Below are 27,304 nucleotides of genomic sequence, written 5' to 3'. Positions count from 1 at the left end.
ACATCACAAAAGGGCAAAATGAGTTTGGGAATCTGTCAAGCAGAGAACAGCTGAGAACCAGCCAGAAGGCTAAACATAACCTGGGCTTTTGTTCTGTTACCAGCATTGGTTGTTATATTTCCTCAGGAAGTGGACCCTGCTAGGGCACTGGATGATTATGTCGATGAAAATCTGTATTTATGGCCTGGGCACAAATTTGCTTTCAAGGCTTATTTTAAAATCTTATTAGCTTAACATGTAATTACTTCACAAATATAGTGTATGGGGATAGAATGGAGCCTGAGCCAGATTTGCCTTTCTTTTTTTTCTCTCTCAGATTCTCACTGTATGGATGAGGTTGAGGTGGACATTGGCAGGAAATGATGATGTCAGTGGGGTGAGAACTGCTACCCCCAAATATGGCACTTAGGCATAACTAAATGTCTTTAAGATGAAGATGTTTGCAGATGCCAGCAGGGAGGTCACGCTAATAAAAGGCAAAAGATTTCTGTGATCTAAAGAGAAACCAGAGTATTACGATGGTCATTCGCTGCTCTCTCCTCAAGCAGGTCACAAAAGTTAGGATTCTCTGACCTCCTCCTGAAGCAGGTCCTGTAACCCCACATGAGAGGTACTATCCTTGTAACTGGGAAAAGCAGTCACCCTTGTCTCTGAAGACAGAGGGACACCAAGAAGAATCCAAGCAGGCCTTCCAGCTTCCCATAGCTTATTGTGGTTAGATCATGTTCTCTGCTCAGTCTTATTTCTCCATGACCATCCACTTGTCCTCAAACTTAGCATAAAAACATTTAGGCTTATCCCTGTGCAGTGGTACAGGTCTGTGATCCCAGCCCTTGGGAGGTAGAGGCAGGAGGATCAGGAATTCAAGGCCATTTCAGCTATATAATAAGCTCAAGGCTAACTCAAAAAACAAAACCAAGGGCCGCTGGAGAGATGGTTCAGTGAAGTGCACACAGTGCTCTTGCAGAGGATCTAACTTTGGTTCCTAGCACCCATGTCAGACAGCTCACAACTGCTTATAACTCCAGCTTCAGGGGGATCTGAAGCCTCTGGCCTCCATGAGCACCTGTCCTCGTGCACATACCTACATACAGATACATACATACAAATAATTAAAATAATAAAAATAAATCTTTAAAAACCAGAAAGAAAAGTTATATATAATACATATATATGATATATATGACATATATACATATATCTCAGTTTAATTGTTCTCTGGTTTGGGGTCTTCATTTCCTTATGAAGTTTCCCATGTCACACAAAAGCTGAACTTGCTTATTTTTCTCTTGTTGATTTGTTGTAAGGACCTGAACGCTGAACCTAGAATCAGTGAAGGAAAGGTATTTTGTGTCCCCTACAGTTTGCAGAGGATGAACTGGAAGTATCTTGGAGCTTGCTTTTTCAGTGACTTTGGCCTTTCACTGCTCACTCTGTCTCGATGACTTAGAGGCTGGATGCCTCAGTGGAAGCATCTGAGGCCCACAGAGCTGCTGGAGCATCCTCGCCTTGCCATCAGCAGCAGCATCCCTCCAATCCTCTGACAGGAGAGTCATACTCTTAATGGACACTTAAGAAATTGGGATGACTACAATAACATCGGAGGACATGATAGGAAGAGACAGCACTCAGTATTTAATGTGCTCTGGATCCACTGAGGACAGTTTCTTTTTTATTAAATCATCTACAAACCATTTCAACAGAGATGCCCCTGGAATGGAGTGAACTAATTACAATGATGCTATAGCTGTATCGGGAAGAGTAGCTCTCAGCCAGGGAAGCAGATGCCACGGTAGCATACAAGGAATCTGGCAATATGGTTAGGTGTGGTCTTTCTTTTTTTATAATTACAAACTTTTTCCCAAATAAATACACTCGAATCACATAGAAAAAAAATGATACAATAGTCTCATAAATGAGAAAGAAATAAATACACCTTCTCAAAATAGCAGGTTTGGAATGGTCTATTGCATAACTCAAAGGCTTTGGGATGCTGTTCCCATCTTAGTGGCAACCATAGAACAGTACACATTTTTCCCAATACATATGTATCCCACACAGAGTCCACAAAGAGTTGAACAGCTGCAAAATTTCTGTGAATAATGGCAGCTAAGGAGTATCAGGTAAAATATTTGTAAGCACTGACTATATATTAAGTTTGACTATTTATCACTAATTTTAAGCCTACATACAACAAGCCTATGCATTTATGCATTTAACAGTCAAGTTATTTCTTCTGCAATTGAGAGGCAATCCCCCCACCTCCTTGCCTATGAATCTGTATTATAACTTGTCACTTTCCCAGGAGAAGTCAATGTTGAAGTGTTACAAAAGCAAATCCAACTTTAATCCTATGTTTAAAGATGAGAAGCACCTGCCTTCACTTAACAAAACATCTCCCATCACCTTTGTAATATGAACATTCATCTAAATAGATGTTGTCAGTCTTTCCCCGCCCTTCTTCCTAGTCTTATCCCTCTAACAGCACAACCCTGTCAGACTACATCGCTTCTTGTCCCCGCCTCACACGTGTGCCGGATTACAATTTAAATGCAAATCTCCTGGAGCCTCATTATCTAACTTTGTGCAGATTCAGTACACTTGACTGTGCTGATGCCTGTGAAAATTAATCGGAGGCTCATCTGTATTCTAACACATGAATATACTGGGAGTGAATTCAAAAGAGCAATTCATCGCTGCTTTTAAATTAAACACTGGTGTCGCCCGGTGCCTAGGTTGCAGAGGAATGCCTTCCTTTGAGCACACAGGGAAGCCTTTCTACAAAAGCAATGAGATAGGACTGTCTCTTCCTGTAGCTGTTTAGTGAGCTCCCCATGGCACTAAGTAATTGAAATAAGAGACTTCATTTTCATACGAATACAGCTAGTTGAGTGGAAAAGATACATCCATGGCAATCCTACTCATGGCAGGAAGACGATCTATAAGCACCCCAAACAAAACACGCAGAATGGTTACCAAACCCATACCGTTCCAGAAAGTATATATTTTTTTCTTTTCTTTTTTCTTTTTTTTTTTTGCAAAATCATCTTTCAAATATAAGGTTACTTTAAAATAATTCTTTGGTCAAAGTATAATTAAGATAAAAAGTAGAAAGTCTTCCAAGCCTTTCACTCCAGGGTGAAAAACACCCTGCTCTTTCAGCCATCAGATGGCCACTTAATCAGCCATTCAGATTAGATGAATCTGAATGTAAAGGGATCCCACCCATTGGGGTGAAGCGATAGACAGGAGAGCCTGGGAAAAGGACATCCCAGTGTGTGTATCAAAACGTGCCAGTTATTCTAGTGCATGCCACAATAGATGTGGTACTTTAAAATCACAGGAACAAAGTCCTACCTCTGAATAATAATGGGGCATGCACACATGTGTTGAAGCCAGAAGATGTTTAAACTTGTAATCCCAGATTAAACCCCTTCCCTAATTTCATCCCCTGGTTTATTTCAGGTGGCTTCGACAATTAAAAATATGTTGTAAAAGAAATCATTTGATTATTCTTTTCTGGCCCTTCCTTTCCTCCCCCCTCCCTCCCTCGCTCCCTCCCTCCCTCCTCTCCCAAATCGTTTGAATTAATAAGTGTAAATAAGCCTCAGATCAAAAAGAACTAGTATCTACTCAGGATCTAAGATCACAAAGAATTTTTGTGTGAATATGCAATTGGATGATATAGTTCTCTTTTACTATACATACATTCAATGAGATTTCCAAAGGATTGCTCAGATGAAATCCATGTTTAATTTTTTAAGTAGGCAAGCATGCAATGAAATTTTAATGTGAATTTGGATCACCCAGCCATTCTGATAAGCAATTTGAATAATTAAAGCAGGGGATTAAACTTTTTCTGTACTTAGTTTTCCACCTAAATTATTCAGAAACTTTAGTTCAGATTTCTATCATCTTTGGCTCTGTAGACAATTGCCCAGGACTCTGTCCATATTGGGCTAAGGACAGTGGAATGTGGCTTAATCAAACAGATTTATTTACTAGGACACCAGAGGACTAAGACAACTGAGAGAGAGGGGGAGGAAAACCTAGTGTGAACTTGATTTTGAAAAAGTACAGACACTGTGATGTTTCTCTACAGTTTCCAGGAAATCTGATGAGAAGTTTGCGGGACATATTCTGAGCACTCAAAGTCCATGGAAGTTCATGATGAATCTTAATGTGAGTGAAAGGTATGTTTGCCTCATTACAAATACCAGAAGAATGACATTATGTTGACTGTAATATGACTTCTAAGACTTTTAATGGAGGTATTTTCCTCCTAGATGATTGCCATGTTGGCACATATTTTACATATCTGTGTTTTAAAAGAATGTTGCTATAACACATACAGATTTGTTTTATACCAATGTTCCCTATAAATGGCTGGGGTTTCCCTTTGCACACACACACATTACAAAATGAACTATAGCATATCAGACCATTGTCTGTGACCCTAACAGCTATTCACACAATTAAACAGACATTGATGAGTAATGTTTTGGTTTGATTGTCATTTATTCTTGTCTTAAATAATCTCCCTCTAAATACAAGGAAGCAGGTGTGATGAGAATCCACAGATAGGATATGGCTCTCCAATGTCCCTCAAGTAGCCCTACCTCCTGTCTATTTTAAATTATCATAGAAAAGCAAACAAAAAGAGGACAGAGAAAGTAGCAGTGCAGTTGTGACTGTTATCATTCAAGTTAATTCCCTGACTTCATTAGACAGCTCTGGTGCATCTGTGGACCTTCTGTTCTGGCTAGCATGTACTGTGTGTGTACAACAACCCAACCCTTGGTATAGTTTATAAAAATGTATTGCACACAATGAGCTTCTTACTAATTCAAATACTGTATTGAACATACATCCTTCCAAGATGTCAACCTGCTAAACTACTTACCACAGTCTAGAGTCTAGGGGAAAAGACAAGCAAATCTTGTTGATTCAGGCAGACTTGGTGATTTCGAGGCGGAGGGGTCATTTCAATTTGCTTACTATTTGGCAAGTGCCATGCCCCTCTCATTCAATGAGTCACACATTTATCTTAGCTTCTAAGAGTACTTTGGAGAGCAAAAGTGCCTTTCTCCCCATTTCACAGATAGAAGCAAGAAGGACCAGCTGCTCTAGAGACAGTGTGGTGGTACCAGGGTCCACCAACATGGGGTCCTTAAGCAGGTGCCTTGGATACTGGTGTATGCAGTCTACTGAGGATGGAATCTGCTGTGTGACCTAAGGACTATTCTCTGCAGGGCCTGGGTTCTAATCACCATCAAAGCACTCCTCAGCTTGGCTTTGCCTGACTCTCAAATGGATTACAAAAGAATATCCCATCCCCAGTTGGATTCTGGACCCAGATCTTCCCCTTGCATGCCTCTGAAAAGAGAGCGGGGTGGGGCAGTTCCCAGGGGAAAAGTAAGGCTCTTTAGCCATGCATAGCCAGAAGATGAGTGACAGTCTCTGCTGCAGCAGGTGCCCCAGTTTAGGAAGACAGTTCTCCAAAACCTTGTTGGCTAGGCAAGTCCAGAGAAAAAAGAATTTTTTCCCCGTGAATCATGCCTTTCTCTCACAGACACAGTCTCACCGTCAGAACCCTAAGTACGAAAGGAAATACGCTAATGATTCTGAGTGTCCACTTGGAATGCAGTATGGGCTTTTCCACCATGCCTGAAAACCCAAGGACTCTTCTCTCAAAGGCCGGTTCTTTTCGTCACTCAGTTGCTTACTCTTGCAGCAAGGTCTCTCTCCAGTTGAAGCCCCCAGTAGGTCCATGGGTGAGGGGAAGGATGGGTGGGTCTGTCAGCTGCCATATTCCAGTTTCTCCTAATTCTTCACAGGAACAAAAGCCTAGATATGGGATCTGGAATGACAGTAGCAAGGAAAGGGAGAACAGAAGACTAAGAGTTAATGTCTTAAAAAAAAAAAAAATATATATATATATATGTGTGTGTGTGTGTGTGTGTGTGTGTGTATGTGTGCTAGATAGCTTTAGTTGTCAACTAGACACTCCTGAGTAGAGGAAGACTCAACTGGGGAATTGTCTCCATTGGACTGGCCTGAGGCTATGTCTGTGGGGCTTTTTCTTGATTATAAAGTGATGTGGAAGGGCCCAGCCCATTGTGGGTGTGCCATCCCTGGGCAGGTGGTCTTGTATTGTATAAGAAAGCAGGTTGCGCAGGGGCTAGGGGAGTAAGCCAGTAAACAGCAGTCCTCCATGGCCTGTGATTCAGCTCCTGCCTCCAGGTTCCTGCCCTGAGTTCCTACCTTGGACTCCCTCAGTGATGAACTGTGACCTGGGAGATGTAAGCCAAATAAACCCTTTCCTCCCCAAGTTGGTATTGGTCAGCGTGTTTTGTCACAGCGATTGAAGGCAAAATAAAACAGTATGAGTATTTTGCTTGCATGTATGTAAGTACATCATGTGTGTGCAATGCCCTAGAGGCCAGAAGAGGGCATTGGATCCCCTGGAACTGGAGTAACAGACAGTTGTCACCCGCCATGTGGGTTCTGGGAATCAAACCTCAGTCCTTTGAAAGAGCAGCTAGTACTATTAAAATGCTGAGCCATCACTCCAGCCTAGAGAGTTAATGTCTTAACTTTGACCTAGCCAAAGGCATTCAGGTGTTCTCAGAGCATACAAGTAGTAATGAATAGGGGCTCTGTAGAAACATAAAACCCTTCAAAAGCCAATAAACAACCTGAAATGGATGGAACTGATAATCAGAGGCAACAACATTAGCATACATCCTCAGGATCTGTTCAACTGTGAGCTCCCCTACTATATAGTTATGATTGCTGGTTAACAGGGCAGGAGAAAAGAGGCTAGAGCATGCACAGTGCTCCCACCTTAGCTACAGAGGGTATGTTTGTAGGCCTTTATGGATGTTTGAAACTTTGGATAGTGTCAAAACCTGTATATACTGTTTTGTCCTTTATTTACATGCCCATGATAAGGTTTAACTTATAAACTAGGCTGTAAGATCAACATCAATAATAAATAAAATAAACAATTATAACAATATGTTGTAATTAAAGTTATATGATAACTTAATTGTTATTTTACTGTATAGTATTGTATTTTCTGGCCACAAGTAACTGAAATTACAGAAAATGCAACTAAGGGTGGACTATTGTAACACTAATGTGTCAAGAATCAACTCCAACTTGCATATCAAGTTAAAAAGGCATCTCAGATGTCTGACATTATATTTGGACACAATGCGAAAGAATGTCCAAGTTTTTGTTGTTATCGTTGTCGTTTTGCAGCAAGGTGTCATGTAGCCAAGGTTGGCCTCGAACTCACTTGGTAGCTAAGGGTGGCCTTCAACTCCTGATCCTTCTGCTTCCACTTCCCAAGGCTGGGATTGTAGGCATGAGTCACCATACCCAGCTGATTATTCAATTTAAAAATTTTTTTATAACCCTTGTTTTATCTTTTGGGGGGAACACAGCACAGGAACTTGCACAATTTAAAGCAGAAGCAATTTAAAGAAGTGAGCACGAGCTTGCTAATGTCGGGAGTCATGGCAAGTCAAAGCTTAATTTGTGTTCTGTATCCAGAGCCACAGCCGTAAACAAGACAGCCACCCCTGACCTCCGGCCGCTTACAGAATAATGAGATGGATGGATGCCTAAGTAAACTTTTTTTAAATGAGAGAAGTATGACTGAGTTTAAACTTGGGTCTGTGTAGGCAACTGGGGTCACCTGAGGGGGACTCTGTCGGATGTGGCTGATGAAAATGTCTTCTACAGGCAGAAGGAGGAAGCCAGACATGAGGTCTGGCTTCTCTCCTGCTGTCTTGATCCTGTCTTTGCCTTTCAGCCTGGTCATTCCCAAGTAGGACCTTCCTCAGGCCTTCCTGCTTGACCCTCTCTATAGGCTAAGCTCTGGGCTGTGCTTTTACTCACCCCTGTTCACATGCTCTAGTGTTCCCTGTCACTTAAAACCCTTGGTGGCCTCCATAAATGTTAGCTCCTAGAGGCTGATGTGATCACTAACTCATCTTTCCCTCTCATAGGAGGCCTAATGAAGTGCCTCACACAGAGTCCCACCCAATACATCTTAGCTGAATGAATCAGTACTTGTATCTCCCCACTTCAGCAGAAATGTGTGCCTCAAAGAAATTAGTTATCGGCCAGTCAGCAGACTGTTAGGAAGCCATGTACCACGGGCTCCATGAATGCAAGAATGATTACCTTTCGAACCATTTGTACAAAGTCCTTGGAGTTCTGAGGGGACAGGCCTTGGAGTTGGCAGGTACATGCTTCAAGGGAAGATGCGTGGGCCACAATCAGAATGTTATTTCCTGGGAAGTGGGAAGAATATGTAAATACCTCATAAATATTGGAAGTTGCTACAAGTTTTGGTGAGGGACAGATATCCTCAAAATGAAGATAATTCACCCAAGCAATATTTTGAAAATTCTCCATTATTGTTATATCAACGTAATTTTATTTTCTTTAAAAAAATCTTTTTATTTTAGGTCAATTATACCCAACACAAAGGAATAATAAATGCTTAAGGAGAGGAAAAAGTAATTACCTTGATTGGATCATTATACATTGCATTAAAATCTTACTGCACTCTATAAATATGTACAATTATTATATGATAAGTAAAAATTCTAAAAATGTCTAGGAATAGAGTTCAGTGGTAGAGCCTTGTCTAGCATGCATAATGCCCTGGGTTTGATCCTGGACACTGCAAGTAAATAAGTGAATAAATAAATAGATTAATTAATAATAAATTTGGGAACAGGGAACCTACTTAAACATACTTTGTTTGAAAATACCATAATTGGGGCTGGAGAGATGGTTCAGTTGGTTAAAAGTACTTGCTGCTCTTGCAGAGGACCCAGGTTCAGTTCCCAGTACCCACACAGTGGCTCACACTGTAATTTGTTTCATGAGATTCAACACTCTCTTCTGGCCTCCATGGGCACTGTACACAGTGCACTTATATACATAGCAGGCAAAACACTCAGACACATAAAATATAAATTTAAAAATGCCATACTAATCTCAAATACCTTGTATGCTAATTAGGAAAACTAAAAAATTATTAAAGATGATCCGGGCGTGGTGGTGCACGCCTGTAGTCCCAGCACTTGGGAGGCAGAGGCAGGCGGATCTCTGTGAGTTCAAGGCCAGCCTGGTCTACACAGTGAGTTCCAGGACAGCTAGGGCTGCAGGGAGACCCTGCTTCAAAAAGACAAAAATAAAATTATTAAAGAAAAAAAACCCCCACAGATTCATAGGAGGTCATACCACACCATACCCTCCTAGACTAGAGAAGTCTCATGTCCCCTCACCCAGCCTCCCCCATGATTGCAACTTTCATGAATGTGGTGCACACCATAAAAATATGTGGAAATGAACAATGGTGCAATCCACATGTTCATTCATCTCCCCCGAGGCTTGTCAATACTGCTTCGTGTGTGAGCACAAAGTTCCTGGCAACTCTCTCGCCTGGGTGTCTTTTCTTTCTCCTTACATATGTGATCACTGTGTAACTATCACCTTAATCAAGATACAGAACAGCTCTGCATCCACTGAGCTCCCCACACTAGCTCTTCAAGTACAGTTTTAAATGTCCCCACTGCAGAGTTGTAAGCACTGGGGACCTCGTTGTTGAGGACATGTTTCATGTATCTTCATGGTAGTGAGTGGCTTATGAGTGGCTACTGGAAGGTGAGGACCATCTATCTTCTGTTGTCCAGGGCTACCCACTGTTAACATCTGCACGCATAGAATTGCAGTCTTGCGGCTGGAGAGATGGCTCAGCAGTAAAGAGCACCGATTGCTTTTGTTGATTCCCAGCACCCACATGTTGGCTACAAACCATCCTTAACTCCAGTTCCAGGGGAACCTGAAGCCCTTTTCTGACCTCCATAACATTGCATGACACGGGTGCACTCACATACATGCAGGCAATACACTCATACACAACAAATAAAAATAATAATAAAACATTAAAAGAAAAAGAATTGCAGTCTTTGCTCCATGAATATATTAACCTAAAACTTATGGTGAAGCCAGTCCTATATGTCACCAACTATTTGAGATCACTCTTTAAAAAACCCAACAGCAAACAGAGTTGAGCCTTATCCAACACTGCTCTTGGCTAGTGGCAACAGGGACAGTATATGTGTTTCTGTGGGTGAGTTTGTGTGTAGATGTTCCTGCTCCTGGTTCACCCGTAGGCAAATAGTGTTACTCTGTAGAACTTCTGGAAATTATAACAGGGAGTCCCCTCTATAGGGTACAAGATGACTAAGCTACAATGTAGAACCCTGGTTAGTATCATAATGAAGAGCAACGTGTTCTTGTGTCCTCAGAGAATATTATAAATTTAATGTTAAAGTCTCCACAGAGAGTGCAGAAACATATTTCTTTCCTATTAACTTTGTCAAAGCAAATTTGAACATTTTGAATAGCCCACACATCACGATGTAGAATTGTCCATTTTTTAAAATATGAAAAAGATAATACCACCTACCTTTACTTTTACATTCACTTATTATCTCTTTCGTCACTTGGAAACTTCTACTGATATACGTATCATAGGATTCTGAGATCACTAATTTGCTGACTGGAATGTGAGGTCTGCAATATAAAAATGAACAATGAGAAGGAAAACATTTAGACATTTTCATCCTGAGACAAAGCAATGGATAGTACTCTAAATACTCTAATGCCCCTCTGAAGTTCCCATGTTTCTGTTTATCCATTTTTCCAGAAAGGAAGGAGGTGCAGGGAAGAGAATTTTACTATGCAGATATTGAGGTTGAAATGCACAGAAATAAAGGCTACAGGTAGAGTGTCACAGGCATTCAGTGTATTCACCCACACGGACACACAAGCAGTCCCACTACTGTTTACTAACATTAGTGATCATTGATATTCCTAATCACATGACTAATAGGAAGCAAGGTGGAGATTACATCCCTTTGTGCAGATCATCACATCAGGGGCATCCCAAGTCTCTCCTCAGCAGCCTTATCCATAATGAGCTGCAAGGTGGGTTTGAAAAGCAGGTGTGCAGTCCATCTAATCTGTGAGCTTATGAAATTGCCACCAGTCATTTCTTTCTCTTTACCTCTTCTTTTTTTCTCCCCTTTGGTTATACTTTCCTTTTGGGTGTTTAAGACCCTACAGTTGGCCCAGATAAACCAATTTATTTTTACTCTTAAGGTTGTTTGAGGATCTGTTCCTCAGGGGTGACAATTACCTCTTCTTTTAAACCATGTACCCAGCACTAGAAAAAGCCGAGGGACATAAAGATGCAGGGCACCAAATTTCTCCACTTTAGAAGCTCTCTGTGTGGACCAGGGAGAGGTTATAGAAGTAAAACATAACTGTGACACAATGTACAAAGGCATGTAAGAAGAGGGTCAAAGCATCCTTACTGGTGACCAGTCACCAATGCCCATGGGGCCCACTGCAGCCTGTTTCCACACCCCCTTACATTTTAGACTTTATGGCCTATGAGATGTGGATCTCGTTTTTGAGTACAACTATGTCCTATGCTTTTTCTATTTTCTATTTGTGTCTTTCATTGTTGAATATGTGGTGCCTGTTGTAGGTGGTGTTGAATTCTCAAAATAACTCCACATGGCATCTTATAATACACTACTACTGTTAGAATTAATACTAAAAATATTTACTGAGAGGTTCCCATGTCAGGCTCTATGTAAGAACTTGGCCTGAATTCTTTCAGGATAATCTTCCCAGCAACACTTTTGTGAATTTTAAGTTTCTGAATGACAACACAGGCTGAGGTAACAGCTGACTTGCTTAAGCCTTTAGAAACTCTTAGAACTGAGATTTGAATCTGAGTCTCAGATGTGCCCTGGGAACTGAATGACTCTCTTATATGGGACAACCCTGACAGTGTTCTCCTCAAGATTTCCCTTCACTGCAGGGTGTGGTGGCACATGCTTGTAATCTTAGCACCCAGGAGGCTAAGGTAGAAGAATTGCCACAAGTTGAAAGCTAGCTTGGGCTACATAGCAAAATTCTCTCTCATATAATCAACCAACCAACTAGCCATACAAACAAACCAAATCCTTCTGAGTTTCCCCTCTGTGCTGTCTTGCAGACAGCAAGCTAATTCTGCTTTATTTGAAGGAAATCTACTTGTTCTTAGCCTTTATTCAGCAGGCACATTTCTCCTAGTAAAGATCCTCCTGAATCCCACCACACCCTGGGGGGTAGGTAGAGGCGAGAGTCACCACCTGTGAGGGATGGATGTCTTTGCTCTGGAGTAAACTCTTCCTCCTCCTCTTCTTTCTCCATCCCCACCTCTCATGCAGTTCCACTACCATTTACATCACCCTGTCTTCCAGGAGCTCCCCTCTCTCCCTCACTCAGAGACAAAGTGACACTTTGTATGGTCAGGGAGTCACTTCAAGGGTGAAAACACATTGTCCTATTTGAGATTTATGTAGAAACAATAGAACAGATAGGAGAATCTAGTCCTCACCAATTCTTGCCTTTGATTTCTTCCAGCACTTTGAAGCATGTCCTGCTGGGTATGGGTCCCACTCTGAATTTCTCCTCTAAGTAGGGTCTGACACACTGCTTGCTATACCCGAAAGGCCCAGTACTGTCTTTAGAGTCAGGTCAGCTTCCAATCACTCACTGGACCTGGAATTCAGTACTCTAACTTCTCAGATGGTTCTTCTAGCACTTTCCCTTGGCTACCCTCTTCTCCCTACCCATACTGCTCCAAGCTATAGTACAGGATCCTGCTTCGAGCCCTAGCCAAAGCTTGCCTCTCTAAGCACTCCAGATCCATGCCTTCCCTCAGTTCTCTGTGCCCCTCCCTACGCCAGGTGTCAGGGCCTTGCGCTCTGCTCTGAAGTTTTGCCAGGCTGGCACACATTTTGTTTGTTCTCTCCTGCTCCCTGGCCCAGTTCCCCAATGCTAGGCTGCTTTCTACACACAGCCCACGGGCTGGTCTTGCTGCTTGTAGATGATGCTTAGGTATGAGTCACCAGGCTAGTGAAGTTCCCTTGCTTGGTTTCCAGCTCCCTCCCTCCTGTTTTGTACCACTGCTGATGCAAGGAGCCAGGACCCTTGAAGCACAGTGTGCTCTACTCAGGCTACCCTGATGCTTGGGATTGTTTCTCATCCACCACTTGGCGCTTTACTTACTTGTTCCAAAGGTGTGTTCATTGGGTGCTATTTAATGGCACGGGGGTTAGTTAACTCTACCATGGTGCCTCTCATATGCTTTAACTTTGGCTTTCCCAACTGATTTATAGGATTAGAGATTTCATAACCCCACTTCAAACTGATAGGAAATGTTAAATTGAATTTTAAAATGGAAAAGAAAATCTGAAATAAGGACCATGTCCTGATCCAGTGATCCCCAGCAGTCATCCTTTTGCCTGTACAACTGATGGGCATGTGGTCTGGGTGTGTCTGTGTGCATGTCTGGTGGGCACTGAAAGGCTCAGTGAAGAAAGATTTGTGGAGCTTTGTAGGTCACAGAAAGCATCACAGAACACCCAGAGGGGAACTGAAACTGAGCCATCCCAAGCTGACCTGGATGGGGCTGGACGGACAGAGATTAGAGTTACTTCCCCAATGTCAACGATAACTTGATCTCTTTCCTGGCCAGAGGGGTGATGGCCATTGGCATGGGGACCATACTATTGTAATTTACCCTAAGGAATAGAAAACTGTAGCCAGAAAGAGGACAGGACAAAATACAAAGTGTATTAGTACAGGACCCATGCTTTAGCCAGAAACTCAGTGGTTCAGTCATGGTGTGAGTAGGTATTTGAAAGGAAAGATCCACACAGCACAAGGAAGAAAGTTCTAGTTAGACTTGTCACTTATGCCATATTCTGCCCTATGAAACAGGAGTTTAATTTCCTACTGTAATGGTTGTGATTACTGTCCTTCCTCAAAATATCTGAGTCGGTTTTTTTAAAAAATGTATTTATTTTTATTTTATGTGTATGAGTGTATTGCCTGCATGTGTGTTAAGTTCACCTGTATCGTGCAGTGCCCACAGAGGTCAGAAAAGGGCATTAGATCCCCTGGAACTAGAGTTATAGATGGTTGTTAGTTGCCATGTGGTTGCTGGGAATTGAACCCAAGTTCTCTGCAAGAGTGGCCAGTGCTCTTAACTGCTGAGTCATCTCTCTAGTCCCCTGAGTGGGCTTTTGATAGATACTGCCACTATATTATTATTATGATGATTATTATGATTATTATTATTTGTCATTTTGAGACAGGGTCTCCCTATAGCCCCAGGTGTCCTGGAACTCACTATGTAGACCAGGCTGGCCTCAAACTCACAAAGATCTGCCTGCCTCTGACTCCCAAGTGCTGGGATTAAAGGCGTGTACCACCACACCCGGCTCTGCCACTTATTATTATTGGTTAACCTTTAACTGGGCAATAGTGTGGTCTAATGGAAAGAGCAATGAACAGGGAGGAAAATGACTAAAGGTAGAATCCCCAGAACGGGAGATACGGAATAATATCAATAAATGTTATCTTTTACAATAATGCCTGTATTATGATTCTTATATATGTGGTGGTCACTAAATGCACTATCTATAGGCAAGCCACCTGAATTCTCTCATGCAAAAAAATGGATGGCCTTCTGGTCTGGGTACACAGCTCAGTAGAGTGCATGAGGCCCTGGGTACAATTCTCACCATCACATATGCACACAAACACACACACATACAGACACACACAGACACACACACAGACACACACACACACACACACATGCACACAGTAGCTTCCTCAGTTTCTAGGATCATAGAAAAGAGAATTAAAAATCCTTAGGAAGCCAGATATAGCTAGCCCACACCTGTAGTCATAGCACTTAGGGGGCTGAGACAGGAGGATCATGAGTGCCAGGTTGGCCTGGGTTACATAATGAGCCATTGTCTCAAAAGGAGAAAAGAACAAATGCTTTAGAAGATTGGAAGTAAAAAGACACCATTACCTCCCTTATCCCTCAGTGAGTAGATGAACTGAATTATTACTAATATGTATGTGTCCCTGAAATACAAAATGGCTTTATTATCACATTCAAACAGGTATAACAAAGGTAGGAAAATCCAGCACAGAAGTAAGCTGGGGGAGGAGTATAATTTATACTACTAATAATTACGAAGGAATACTGGCATTTCTGCAGTTTTCTTTTCATTGACTTCCACCACTATAGATAACTCCCTGCAGGCCTTGCCTGTCTTTCAACTGCTTGATGAATGTGGCCTGGCGACAGTGTAGGCCACAGTGGCCTAGGGACGCAGCAGGTCAGAGATTACCTGTAGGTTGTATCAACACTCAGGTTGGCTGCAGCTAACTCTGATGGAGGTATCCACGCAGGTAACGTGCTCCCAGCAACCCACTTTGTCCACTCAAATAAGCCTGGCTCGACCCGAATCTTCAAGTGATTGTCTTGTTGTAAACCTTAGACATGAAGCAAAACAAAGACAGAACAAGTTCCTTCATGTTGTCAGTGGAAAAAGGAGTCACAGGCTAAATTGTTACAAAAATTCCAATTCTCCTTCTACTAGATTCCACATAAAGTGGAAGGAAAGCAGAGCATGTAGGACAACAATAAACTTTGTGTTTTGTAGTGTTATTTAATATGTAAATTATATTGCTATACGTAAAATGAGGTATGGTTTAAAAAAATTAATTTTGTGAACACGTGGATTTAATCTGCTGGTTGTACTAGCACAAGGTGCACAGACTGTTTTCTGATTTAAGGGCATGTCCCCTAGTCATTACTAAGATAATTTGTTCAAATCTGTGACTTTCTTTTTTAAGTTTGGAGACAAGAGTCACACCATGTAGCCCAGGCTGGCCTCAAAGTCTCAATCCTTCTGTGTCAGCCTCTGGTACACTGGGATTACAGCATCACCACACCCAGCTCAATTCTGCATTATATAGCTCCTCTTTCTAAAGTAAATTCCATGATTACTTAACAACAACAAAAACCTTCAGATAGTCTCATGGCATTCAGTACTGTACAATAGCTTATATTGTATTTGAACATCATGTAAATTATTCATTTCGTCTACCAGAAAAACCTAATGTTGAATATTTACAAGTGCCAGGGTGATTCTCTCAGAGCAGGAATCACTTCTTTATATTCGTTTAGCTCTCTGTATAGTGCATTTAGACCAGTTTCTCTGTGCAAATTAATACACAAGTGTCTTCTGTAGTGAGCAGAAGGTTTACTTAAGGTTAAAGAAGAGAGGACTTAAGTGTAGTGTCAAAGTCCTTGCTGGCTTATTTCTGGCTTATTTGTTTATCTGGCTCAAGTTCACAGTCCATCACAGTCCAACTCTCTCCCACCCCCGCGTCCAGTTTTCCTTCCAACGGAATGAGAATGGGGATCTTTCTGATGCAAACTTCATGGATTTTAAGGTAAAAGTTGAGTGTCCAGATAACAATGGGGTTTTTGAAGTCTTTCCAATTAACAGAAGAAATAGGAAGGTGAAGATGTGGCATTCCCAGCAGCCCCTTACTGCTAGAAACATGGCAAACAACAAATCAAAGCCAGGTAACAATCTATTTCAATGCAAAGAAAGGATCATTTCTGTAAAGGGCATACATATTTTGTAAGACTACAATCTATCCAAGACAGTTTATACTTAGGAAAATAATTATTAGTATCCTGTCTTATCTGGATCACTCTGTCAGAGTATAATTTTGTATAAGGTCAGTCATCATGTGGAAGAATCCTTACTGAAAACTCTAGTTTCGTGCCAGGAGTGGTTGCTCATGCCTGTAATCCTAGCACTCAAGAGAGGAGGTAGGAGGATTGCTGCAAGTTTAAGGGTAACCTGGGATACAAGATGAGGTCAAGACCAGCCTTGAGAATCTCAAAAGACAAAACAAAATAAAACTTACAGTTGGTAAAGATCCCTTGCTCTGTAATTAGGTGCCAAGAAACAGGGATGGAATAGGTAATGTCAACCCGAGTCTTACCTTTCAATATATTATGTGCAGTCTGAACACAGCGTAGGGATGGAGAGCAATAGACGTGATCAATAATGGTGTTACTTTCTAATAAGGCTTCACCTGCCAAGAAAATGAAAAGGAGAGTCACTGTAATAGATCTCCTTGGCTTCATCTTGACACTCAATGTAACGATTGCCAAGCAGACCCCATACACCTCTCTTTCCCAGTGGGCGTTCCTGGAGATCAGTAGTGTCAGCCAAATCCCCTCATCAATGTTTCCATGGAAGAGGCCAAGCAGCGTGCCTCTTGTCTTTTCTCTCCTTTTTTCTGGTGCCAACATGTGGCAAGATGTCCTACTAGAAGAGACCTCCAAATAGGAATGATGCTCTGACCTCAAATAGGAAGATGTAGAAACCTCTATATTATAACAGGGAGAGGGTTGATACTGTAAGTTAGAACTTGCTATCATTTCAATGTGCTAACCCAGATCTCAACTGGAAAGACTCTTGGACACCAGAAACCCAACATCTGATTCTTTAGTGCTTTCCTCATGGACTTGACTTCTTCTCACTGCCAGGTCAACTCTGAATGCCTTCATGTGGCAGCCATGAACTGGTTTAACTTGCCAGCCTCATTCTTGTTCTACTTCACAGCTTATGCTCCAGAAATAAGAACTTTATTCCCTGTACTCTGACACTATTTCTTTTTTTTAAAATTATTACCATAATATGTGAGCATGTGAGTGTGTGTGTGTGTGTGTGTGAGAGAGAGAGAGAGAGAGAGAGAGAGAGAGAGAGAGAGAGAGAGAGAGAGTGTAGTTGCACACATGCCACAGTAAGTGTTTGGAGGTCAGAGGACAGCTTTCTGGTTGGTATTGATTCTCTCTTCCCAATTTTATGTGGGTTCTGGGATTGAACTCAGGTCACTAGGCTGGTGCAGCAAGCACCTTTATCTGTGGAGCTTTCTTGTTGGCCCCTCTCAGTCTCCTGATGTTATTTCTATCCTCTGTGGCTTTGTTTCTGCTGTCTTCTATACTGAGAGTACCCTTCTCTCCCTTCTGCTCCTTTATTCAGATGACTTCCACAGCGGGTTCCAGGCTACCTCTCTCCTCTTAAATGTCTTGTCTCCCTCCTTTTCTCTCTTCCTTTCTCCCTCTTTTCCTTTCTTTCTTTTATTCTCACAATGTTACATGCAGAGTTTATTATTCAGTAGACCATACAGTCTGCTATTCATCCACTACACACTTAAGTACGTTTCCATGAAGGTGGGCCTTTACACTTGGGTCCCCATTACCCAGTCCAGTAACTTGCATAAAGTAAATGTTAAATTATGTATATGTTAAACGACTGTGAATGTCACCTATAGGCTCCAAGTATCTGAACACTGTATCCCCAGTTGGTGGAGCTGTTTTGGGAGGTTCAGAAGGTGTGGCCTTTGCTGGAGCAAGCATGTCACTAGAGACAAGCTTTGAGGGTTCAAAGCCATGTTCCACTTCCAATCTGTCTCTCTCTGTTTCTTGTCCTTGCTTGAAGATGTGAGCGCTCAGCTTTCTGCTCTGGCCACCTCTGCTGCTAGGCTTCTCCCTCATCCCTCTGGAACCATAAGCCCATAGCCAGTATAGAAAAGGCTTGCAAAGAACTGAACATCTTCAAAACATTATTAGGCTTCTGCAAACTCAGCAATCTTGCACCTTCTCCCTCACCCTCACTTCTCAAACCTATGCTGCCAGATGCTGCTGTCTTGAACTAGCCACTGGCACATCTGCTAGACCAATGATATCTCAGCTTTCAGGAGGCTGAAACAGGAGAATTCCATGTTCTAGGCCAGCTTGGTCTGTGAGACCTTGTCTCAAAAGGCACATGGACAAAAAACAAAACAAAACAAAACAAAACAAAAAAAACAAAGTAGAAAAGGAAGCCCCAGGAATGTGCTGGCACAGACATGGTACCAGCCTTTTTAAGGAACCAGGAAAAGCCATGTGCTCACTCAGGATCCTTACCCACGAGTCTTGCTTGCATACACCCAAACACAGTGATTGGAGCATCTTTCTCGTAATCCCGGAAACCACCACTCCGCTGAGGTAAGCTATGAGGCATGTTCAGGTTGGTGCGTATGTAACGGCCTGGAAAAAAGGAAATGGTCAAACAAAAACTGCATGAACTCCTTGTTTACTTAGGACTTTCCTCCTTGATCCTTAACCCCTTCCTTCTTGACCAGAGACACTGAATTGAGCCATTTGAAGCTGATGGAAAATACTGAACCTGATGCTTTTTTTTTTCCCCCAGTAGACTGACTTGGAATACTCTCCCTTCTGCTGATGACAGTGACAAGGTTTCTAAGTGAAGATAACAACCAGACACAGGCAAGTCTCCCTATCTTAAAATGCCACTCGAATGAGAAGGGAAGCAGATGGCACACGGTGATCTAATACAGGACTGTCTTTGAACTTAAGTTTGCTGTATGACCACAGGCAAGACACATTTATTCTTTGCCCCTTCGTACCCCAGTTTGTAGAATGAGGACAAGAAAACTTATATCTTCCCTAAAACTCAAAATAATCAAGAAGGACTTAGAGAGTACAGAAATTTTCTAACTATAGTGAAAGCCATAAATGATTCCATGTACATAAATGAAGCATAACTGTGCCCCCTAGAGGTCATGACAGATATGCAGTGCTGAGCAGGCCAACCTTTTAGAGGTAAGACAAGTACTCCAAGACCCCCACTGGATGCCTGAGACCACAGAGAATATTGCCTCCTACATAGACTCTGCTTTTCCTACACAAACACACCCATGATAAAGTTTAATCTATAAGTTGTTCACAGTAATGACTACTAATAAAATGGTATATTGTAATGAAAGTTATACAAGTGTCTCTCATGGGGATGGAGAGATGGCTCAGAGGTTAAGGGCAGCAGCTGCTCTTGAGGAGGACCTGGGGTGGGTTCCTGGCACTGACCTGGTGGCTAACAATCATTATTTTTAACTCCAGTTCCGGGGGATCTGATGCCCTCTTCTGGCCTCCAATGGCATTGTATGCACGATTGCACTTATATACATGCAGGCAAAATACTCATACACCAAAAATAAAAAATTTTGAAGTCTCTCACAAATTATCTTATTGTGCCATACTTTTCTTTCTTCTTGTAATGATGTGAAAGGCTACGGTAGCTATGTGATCAAGTAAGAAGCAAATGATTCTTTGATATCATGACAGTGGATTTCCTAAACAAGACGGCTATCAGGCAACTAACGGGTGGGCAGCATATATAGTGTGGATACAGTGGACAAAGGGGTGACTCATCTAGGTAGGGCATAGTTGGACAGTTTGAGATGTCATCACACTACTCGGAATGGAGTGCAATATTAAACTAAGGCGGGGCGTGTTGGTGCACGTCTTTGATGCTAGCACTTGGGAGGCAAAGGCAGGCTATCTTTGTGAGTTTGAGGCATAGTGAATCCAGGCCAGCTGGGGCTACAGGGAGACCCTGTCTCAAAAAGACCCAAAAAACAAACAAACAAACAAACAAACAAAAAAACAACTTATGAATTACTTTCTAGAATTTTCCACTTAATAATTTTAGACTATGGTTAATGACGGGTAACTGAAATCACAGAGAGTGCAAATGAATCTGTGGAAAGGCTACTGCAACCCACCTTTGGCATCAAAGCACTGGGATAGCCAGTACTTCCCAAACACAACGTCCATCCTCTCCCCATGCCGACACACAAAGAGGCATCGCCTCTGGGGTCCAGGCTGGCTGTTGACTCTCAGGGGCTGCAGAGGAAGAAACACAGTGAGGCAACATATAGCATAGCAGACCCACCCCGGGGCCAAACGGTCTGAGCTCCAGGACAAACCCTGCCAGCACGTGACTTGGGCAATCCCCATTACAGTCTTTGGCTCAGTTTAGCTTACTGGTAAACTGAGAATGATAAAACTCATCCTGCAGATGTGGCAAGTTACTCTTCAGCAAGATGCAGTGTGGGTGCTTTGTAAAGTAAGAAAGGCTAGGGCTGGAGAGATGGCTCAGCGGTTAAGAACACTGGTTGTTCTTGCAGAAGACCCGGGTTCGAATCCCAGCACTCACATGGCAGCTTACAACTGTCTATAACTCCAGTCCCAGGGGATCCGACAGACTCTTCTGACCTCCGGGGGCATTGCACAACGAGGGTGCACTTACCCACATGCAGGCAATACACGCATATACATAAAATAAAAATAATAAATAAAAAATTTTTAAAAGGCTATGAAAAAGTGCTGGGGTCATGGGTGTTGCCGTTGCTATTTTTCATAGATTAGCATTTGGCCCCTGCTAAAACAGGGGGGCTACTTGAGTTACAGCCCATGGGTCAAACCAGCCATTAATATAAAGACAGCCATCTAGAGGGACAGCTGTCTCCCCCAAAGGGATGTGTCATTAGCTCCTTCAGGGAGAGAGGACTTCTGCTGTCACACACACACACACACACACACACACACACACACACACACACACTACTTCCTCATGGCTATTTTCCATTCAGTGTCTCCTGCCCAGTCCGTGAGGCCCTGCTTTGCATATTATAATCGCCGTGACCTCTGTTGTCTGACTACACTCATTTATATTTCCAGAAAGGATTCAGGAAGGGCATCTGCTGCTTCTCAGTGGTGACACAGGCAAGTTGACTCAACAAGTCCAGAGGACTTTGGTTTCCATTACTGCTGGTAGAACCTCATAGATGTTTCCACATCCTTCTTGCTGATGCGTCAGCTGTTGCTGGTTCCTTTGGTGTGCCGGGTCTTTGCTGGCCAGCACTTTCCAGTGGTTTCTTGTTGCTCTGCCAAGGCTGGTGTGTGGACTGATGATGTGGACTTTCCATCCGCTTTCTCTCTGTTCCCTAATTCAAACCCTGGGTTCCAGACAGAGTGCACCTCTCTCTCCATCCTCAACTGCAGAACTTTCAACTTGCCCCTGTCTGCTCTGCTTGACATCTCCCCCACTCCTCTCTCCAGTCTGTTCCGGAAATGTTAACAGATATTGAGCACTCAAAGTATGCCAATTACTGTGCCAAGAGCCTCATCTAATTGATACAGCTATGGCTGTTATTCCTTTTTAAGGAGAAAACCTCCTTTTCTCTCCATGGGACTTCCTGGCTTCCCAGCCTAAACTCACATGGTGGTGGTCACAGCACCGCTCATCTGACCTTTCCTACTCTGTTGGGTCTTTTATCATCTTGTATACCGGCTCCCTATGAGGTCAGGGGATCCTCAGGAAGTTGGGGCAATGCTAAAGGTGGGCCTCAGAGAAGCCGGAATACACCTGAGGATGTGATCTTTACGATCAGCCTCACCTGCATGGGCTGGCAGACGATGGTGAGGGGTGTCGTCTCTCCCAGGCCCTGGTCTTCATACTGCCGCCTCTCTAATATTCCATCACCAAATGTGAGCGAGCTGGATGATGCCGTATTTAAGATGGAGTAGGAACTGCAAAGAAAGAAGAGGAAGGGGTTAACTGTTTAGACTTGAGTCATTGGTAGTTTAAGCTCAGGCTCAACAAGTGTGAGGGAATTAGTACAAGGCACTGTCTGGTCTTACAGTATTTGGGGAGTGTCCTAGTTTGTATCTCCATTGCTGTGACAAAACACTGACCAATACCAGCTTGGAGAGGAAAGGGTTTATTCAGTTTACATCTCCCAGGTCACAGTTCATCATGGAGCCTAAGGTAGGAACTCAGGGCAGGAACTTGGAGGCAGGAGCTGGAGCACAGGCTATGGAAGAATGGCCTCTTACTGGCTTGCTCCCCTGGTCCCTGCTCAGCCTGCTTTCTTATACAACACAGGCCCACCTGCCCAGGGGTGGCACCACCCACAGTGGGCTGGGCCCTCCCACATCACTGAACAATCAAGAAGATGTCCCACAGACATGGCCACAGGCCAGTCCTGTGGAGGCAGTTCCCCAACTGAGGCTCCCTCAACCCAGGTGTGTCAAGTTGACACTAAAGTTATCCAGCACAGGGAGCTATGCAGGGGGCATCCCATCCTCAGGCAGGAACATCTTGCTTTTGACTGAAGTTAATAAACAAGGGGCAGGCAGTCCTTGGAGCTAAGAACAGACTCACACATCCCTCTGGGCGGAGATGTGGTCCAGTGATTCTGGGCTTATTAAGATGCTACAGGCAGGATTGGCACCAAAGGCATGTTAAAGAATAATGAGGTATCAATTATGTACCACTGCTTCCAGCTCTTTTCATTGTTCCAGTGAAATAAACAATTCCCATTCCCTTTAATCTTTTCCATGGCAATTTCCATCTGAGGAATGAGAGGGAAGATTTTTTCCCCCCCAGAACCACTTTGCCAGTGGCTTCTAAGGCTCTCAGGAACTTTACAGCCCTTATCCGGTATTCTGCCCTTGTCGGTCTCTAGCCCTATGCTCACCTCCACAGCACCTCGAAGACGATGATTAAAGACTGAGTTATTTCACAGGAGATGACCCTACCAGATGTTTAGAGTTGTGAGCCAAGAACTCTCATTTCTGAGTAGACCACTGTAACTACCAAAGCCCAGGGATTTGGCTGAGGGTAGAACTGTCAAAACATGTCTCATTGAAACTGCTTTGGTACAGACAGACTTCCCACAAGCTTTACCTAATAAGCACTACTATTTAAGTATGGTCATTAGGCAATCCAGCAAATGTCTCCTGGGTCACCTGGCAGTCTCAAGAGAGAACATTTGTATTTTCAATTTCTTGCTCTTGGTTAGGCCAAGTTTGCCCAATCTAGTCCCAGTAGCCAGGCAACCCTCTCCCGTATTCATCTTTAACACACTATAATTATCAGAATTTTATTTTTGAAAATATTAAAAAAATTTTTCTAAGAGCATTAAGCTAACTATTTGTTAGGAGTTCTTTTTTTTATTACCTACCTCTAGTGTTTTTATTGACACATATTCATTGCACATAGTATGTGGTTTCATACAGAGTCATACAATCATATAATGTACTTTGACCATGTTCTTGTCCATACTCCCTCTACCCTGCCTCCTCCCCATTAGTTCCCCACATTCTCTTAGACAGCCTCACCTCTACATATGTGTCATATAGACATACATGATTTTATGGACCTATAAAAAATCTAGGATTGATAAATGTGAGAAAATATGCAATGTTTGTTTTTCTGAGTCTGACTGAATTCACTTAAGATGATAATGTCCAGTTGTATCTATTTCCCTGCAAGTAACATAATTTGTTCTTCTTTCTGGCCAAATAAAACTCCATTGTGCATATTTAGTATGTTTCCGTTGTCTGTCTTTCTTTTGATAGATACCTATATTGATTCCGTAACTTAGGTGTTGTGAACAGCGCTGCAGTAAACATCACTCCCCAAGTGTCTTGTATTTGGACTTAAAGCCTTTGGGGGTAAATACCCAGGAATGGTAGAGCTGAGTCACGATTTTTAGTTCCAAAAATTGATTTTAATACTTTATATTATCTTTTGTTCCCAGAAGTGCCCCTCCCTTTTATTTTTTACTATAAATGATAGACTGGTTCTATTTCTTTTTGTTTGCTTTTTTTTTTTTTTTGAGACAAGGTTTCATTTAGCTCAGGCTGGTCTCCAACTTAATATAGAGCTGAGGCTGGTTCTGAACTTCTGATCCTTCTGCCTCTATCTCCTGAGTGATGAGACTGTAGGCATGTACCACCACACCTAATTTATGCAATGCTGGGGGTCAGACCCAGGGCTTCAGGAGTGCTAGGTAAGCAGACTTCCAACAGAGCTACCTCCTCGACTGACCCATCATATTTCTAGGACTCATTCTAGATGTAGGCAAGGGTCTTAGAAGCCTGAGACCCTGAAAAAGAGATTTGTAACCCATTGCATATCAGACTTACCAGAAGTCCTTTAAAGCTCTTGCCTGGGTCCTGCTCCTCACAGACTATCACTCAGCCTATAGAACCAGGAATCTATAGCTCAACAGAGCTGCATCAATAAGTATGATGTGCAGCCAAATTAAACCTGTTATGGGCAAATTCAAGTAACTGGAGCCGGGGGAAATCTGTGCCATTCACACAGTCTAATAGAACAGCTGTTCTCCTTTATTTTAAGCAGAGACCCTCCCAAACAGCATACAGTTGAAGAAAATTCAGTTTTCCTGTCTGGCTCATCAAAACTTCAGGACTCCAACATCTAGCTGTCTGGAACCACGCTGACATCTCACTTGCCTGTGCCTGTAACTTCTTCATCACAGCTGGGAAGACACTGATAGGACCCTTTCTTTCTCCCTCCAATTCCCTTGGTGAGGAGGATGGCAGCTTCCTTCCCTTCTTCACTGTCACTAGAATCAAAGGACCTGACTCCCCCTGAGACAGCCCATGTGTCAGTGCCAAGCCAACAAGGCCAGATGCTTTATGGGAGAGCAGGGTCGGGAGGAAGCAGGGACAACATCCAGAACCTCTTCTCAGAGATCAAGGTGATACCAGCTCTTGCCTAGGGCCTAAAGTAGCTCACCCTACTCCAGAGGACAGTGGGGTGACATCACCTGGTAAATGCCTATCAGCACTGAGGACCAGGTGAGGACCAGAAAGGGTAATGAGGAAACATTCCCTTAGGGACTTAGAGAAGCACGTGTGTGTGTGTGTGTGTGTGTGTGTGTGTGTGTGTCCAGGGTAGATGCGGGGGGGCGGTCAGGGGGTTGGGGGTAGGAGGGTGTCTAAAAGCCTAAATCCTCTCTGCAGCTTCTCCCAAGCTAGCCAGGTCAAGCTGAGCAGCTTGTGGGTCTTCGGTCTCTGTCTAGCTTTGATTAGGAGTGAGAAGGCCTGCCTTTCACAGAACTGGCCTCTGCCCCGTCAGTCATCACTCAGGCTAAGCAGCGAAATGAAGTTCATCTATAAGACCACTGTTATGGAAGAGACATTTGATTTAATGAGGGTGTAGACAAGGGCTTATAAACACAAACGGAGGGAATACTAATCAAAGCCCTGGTGGTCATTGGGTAGTCAGTGCTGCTGGGTAGCTGACACAGATCTAAGTAAAGCTAAACTCTGTTGAGGTTGCTATAACCTCTAAGGTGTGTGTGATTATTATCTCTTTTACAGTGGTCCCAAGAATTAATTCACCTTAGCCAAGGTTTACACAGCAGGTAAGTAGGAGAGTCAGGATTTAGATCCCAAACACTGACTGAAGCTCAAATCCTTAATCACAGAGTCTCAATGCCCAACTCTTGTATTTCCAAACTGTTACCTGAGTTGACTGTGGACCTGACAGTTTAATTTCCCAGTTCCCAGGAAATAACATTACCAGTAATCTTTCACAATAAAAGGAGATGACACACAGACTTTCTGTAACACACTGAGTGAAGTCACTCAGCTTTCTTCATGGTTGGGCCTGTGTTGCAGCTCAGGGAAGAGCAGGTCTGGATGTAGAGGTCTTACATGAGTTAGCAGACCTTTGCATGTATATTCTTCTCCCACATACAGCCCCGCTGTTACAATGGAGACCTGCAAGCTGTGGTTCATCAGGTAAACAATCTTCAGTTCTCAGTAAATTCACTTAACAATGGGGAGATGGTCTCAGAAGTGCATCACTGGGTGATTTTGACTTTGTTACTACAATACTATGCGACATGGCCTATGGGACCACTTCTGTATACAAGGACTGTCACTGACTTAAATGTCATTACACTCACGATGCATGACTATTTTGTCTTACTTATTATTTTTATGTGTATATATGTATGTGTGCATGGTGGGGTATGTATGTGTGTGTGTGCGTGCGTGCGTGCGTGTGTGTGTGTGTGTGTGTGTGTAAAAGACAGAGGACAACTTTGGGCATTGGGCATTATTCTTTAGGCACTGTCCATTTTTTTTTTCCTCCTTTTTGGTCTTTTTGAGACAGGGTCTCCCTGTAGCCCCAGCTGGCCTCACTATGGAACTCACTATGTAGACCAGGCTGGCCTTGAACTCAGAGATCCGCCTACCTCTGCTTCCTGAGTGCTGGGATTAAAGGTGTGCACCACCACGCCCAGCTGTTTCTTTTTAAAGATTTTTTATATATTTTTTTAAAATTCAAGATGGGTGTGGTGGCATACGCCTTTAATCCCAGCACTCAGAGGCAGAGGCAGGTGGGTCTCTGTGAGACTGAAGCCAGCCTGGTTCACCTAGAGAGCCAGTTGGGGCTCCAGGTAGACTGTGTCACAAAAACAAAAACAAAGAAACAAATTTATTTTTATTTATGTGTGTGTGTGGGGGGGTGCTCTCAGAGGCCAGAAGGGGATCAGATCCCTTAGTGCAAGAGTTACAGGTGTTCATAAGCCACTCAATGTAGGTGCTAGGATCAGAATTCTGGTCCTTATGATTGAGCAGCAAGTGCTCTTAACT

The 27,304-nt window shown here is 42.9% G+C and overlaps 1 protein-coding gene across 2 annotated transcripts in view; it reads right to left on the bottom strand.

Moving 5' to 3' along the window:
• Positions 1–1,635: 1,635 nt before the first annotated feature.
• Positions 1,636–27,304, bottom strand: part of Ubash3b (ubiquitin associated and SH3 domain containing B) — a 163,111-nt gene continuing 137,442 nt past the window's right edge. For both annotated transcript variants that reach the window (XM_008826024.2, XM_008826023.2), the window contains exons 7-14: positions 22,285–22,417; positions 20,608–20,728; positions 18,950–19,072; positions 16,978–17,070; positions 15,303–15,447; positions 10,499–10,605; positions 8,197–8,306; positions 1,636–5,860 (exon numbers count right to left, since the gene is read on the bottom strand). In XM_008826024.2, the coding sequence (XP_008824246.1) occupies positions 5,723–5,860; positions 8,197–8,306; positions 10,499–10,605; positions 15,303–15,447; positions 16,978–17,070; positions 18,950–19,072; positions 20,608–20,728; positions 22,285–22,417 (970 nt within the window). In that variant the 3' untranslated portion in view covers positions 1,636–5,722. The remainder of the gene's footprint in view (positions 5,861–8,196; positions 8,307–10,498; positions 10,606–15,302; positions 15,448–16,977; positions 17,071–18,949; positions 19,073–20,607; positions 20,729–22,284; positions 22,418–27,304) is intronic.

The sequence above is a fragment of the Nannospalax galili genome, unplaced genomic scaffold (genome assembly GCF_000622305.1).
Source record: "Nannospalax galili isolate Female #2095 unplaced genomic scaffold, S.galili_v1.0 scaffold229, whole genome shotgun sequence".
Taxonomy (NCBI): Eukaryota; Metazoa; Chordata; class Mammalia; order Rodentia; family Spalacidae; genus Nannospalax; species Nannospalax galili.
This window is presented reverse-complemented; position numbering and strand designations above follow the sequence as displayed.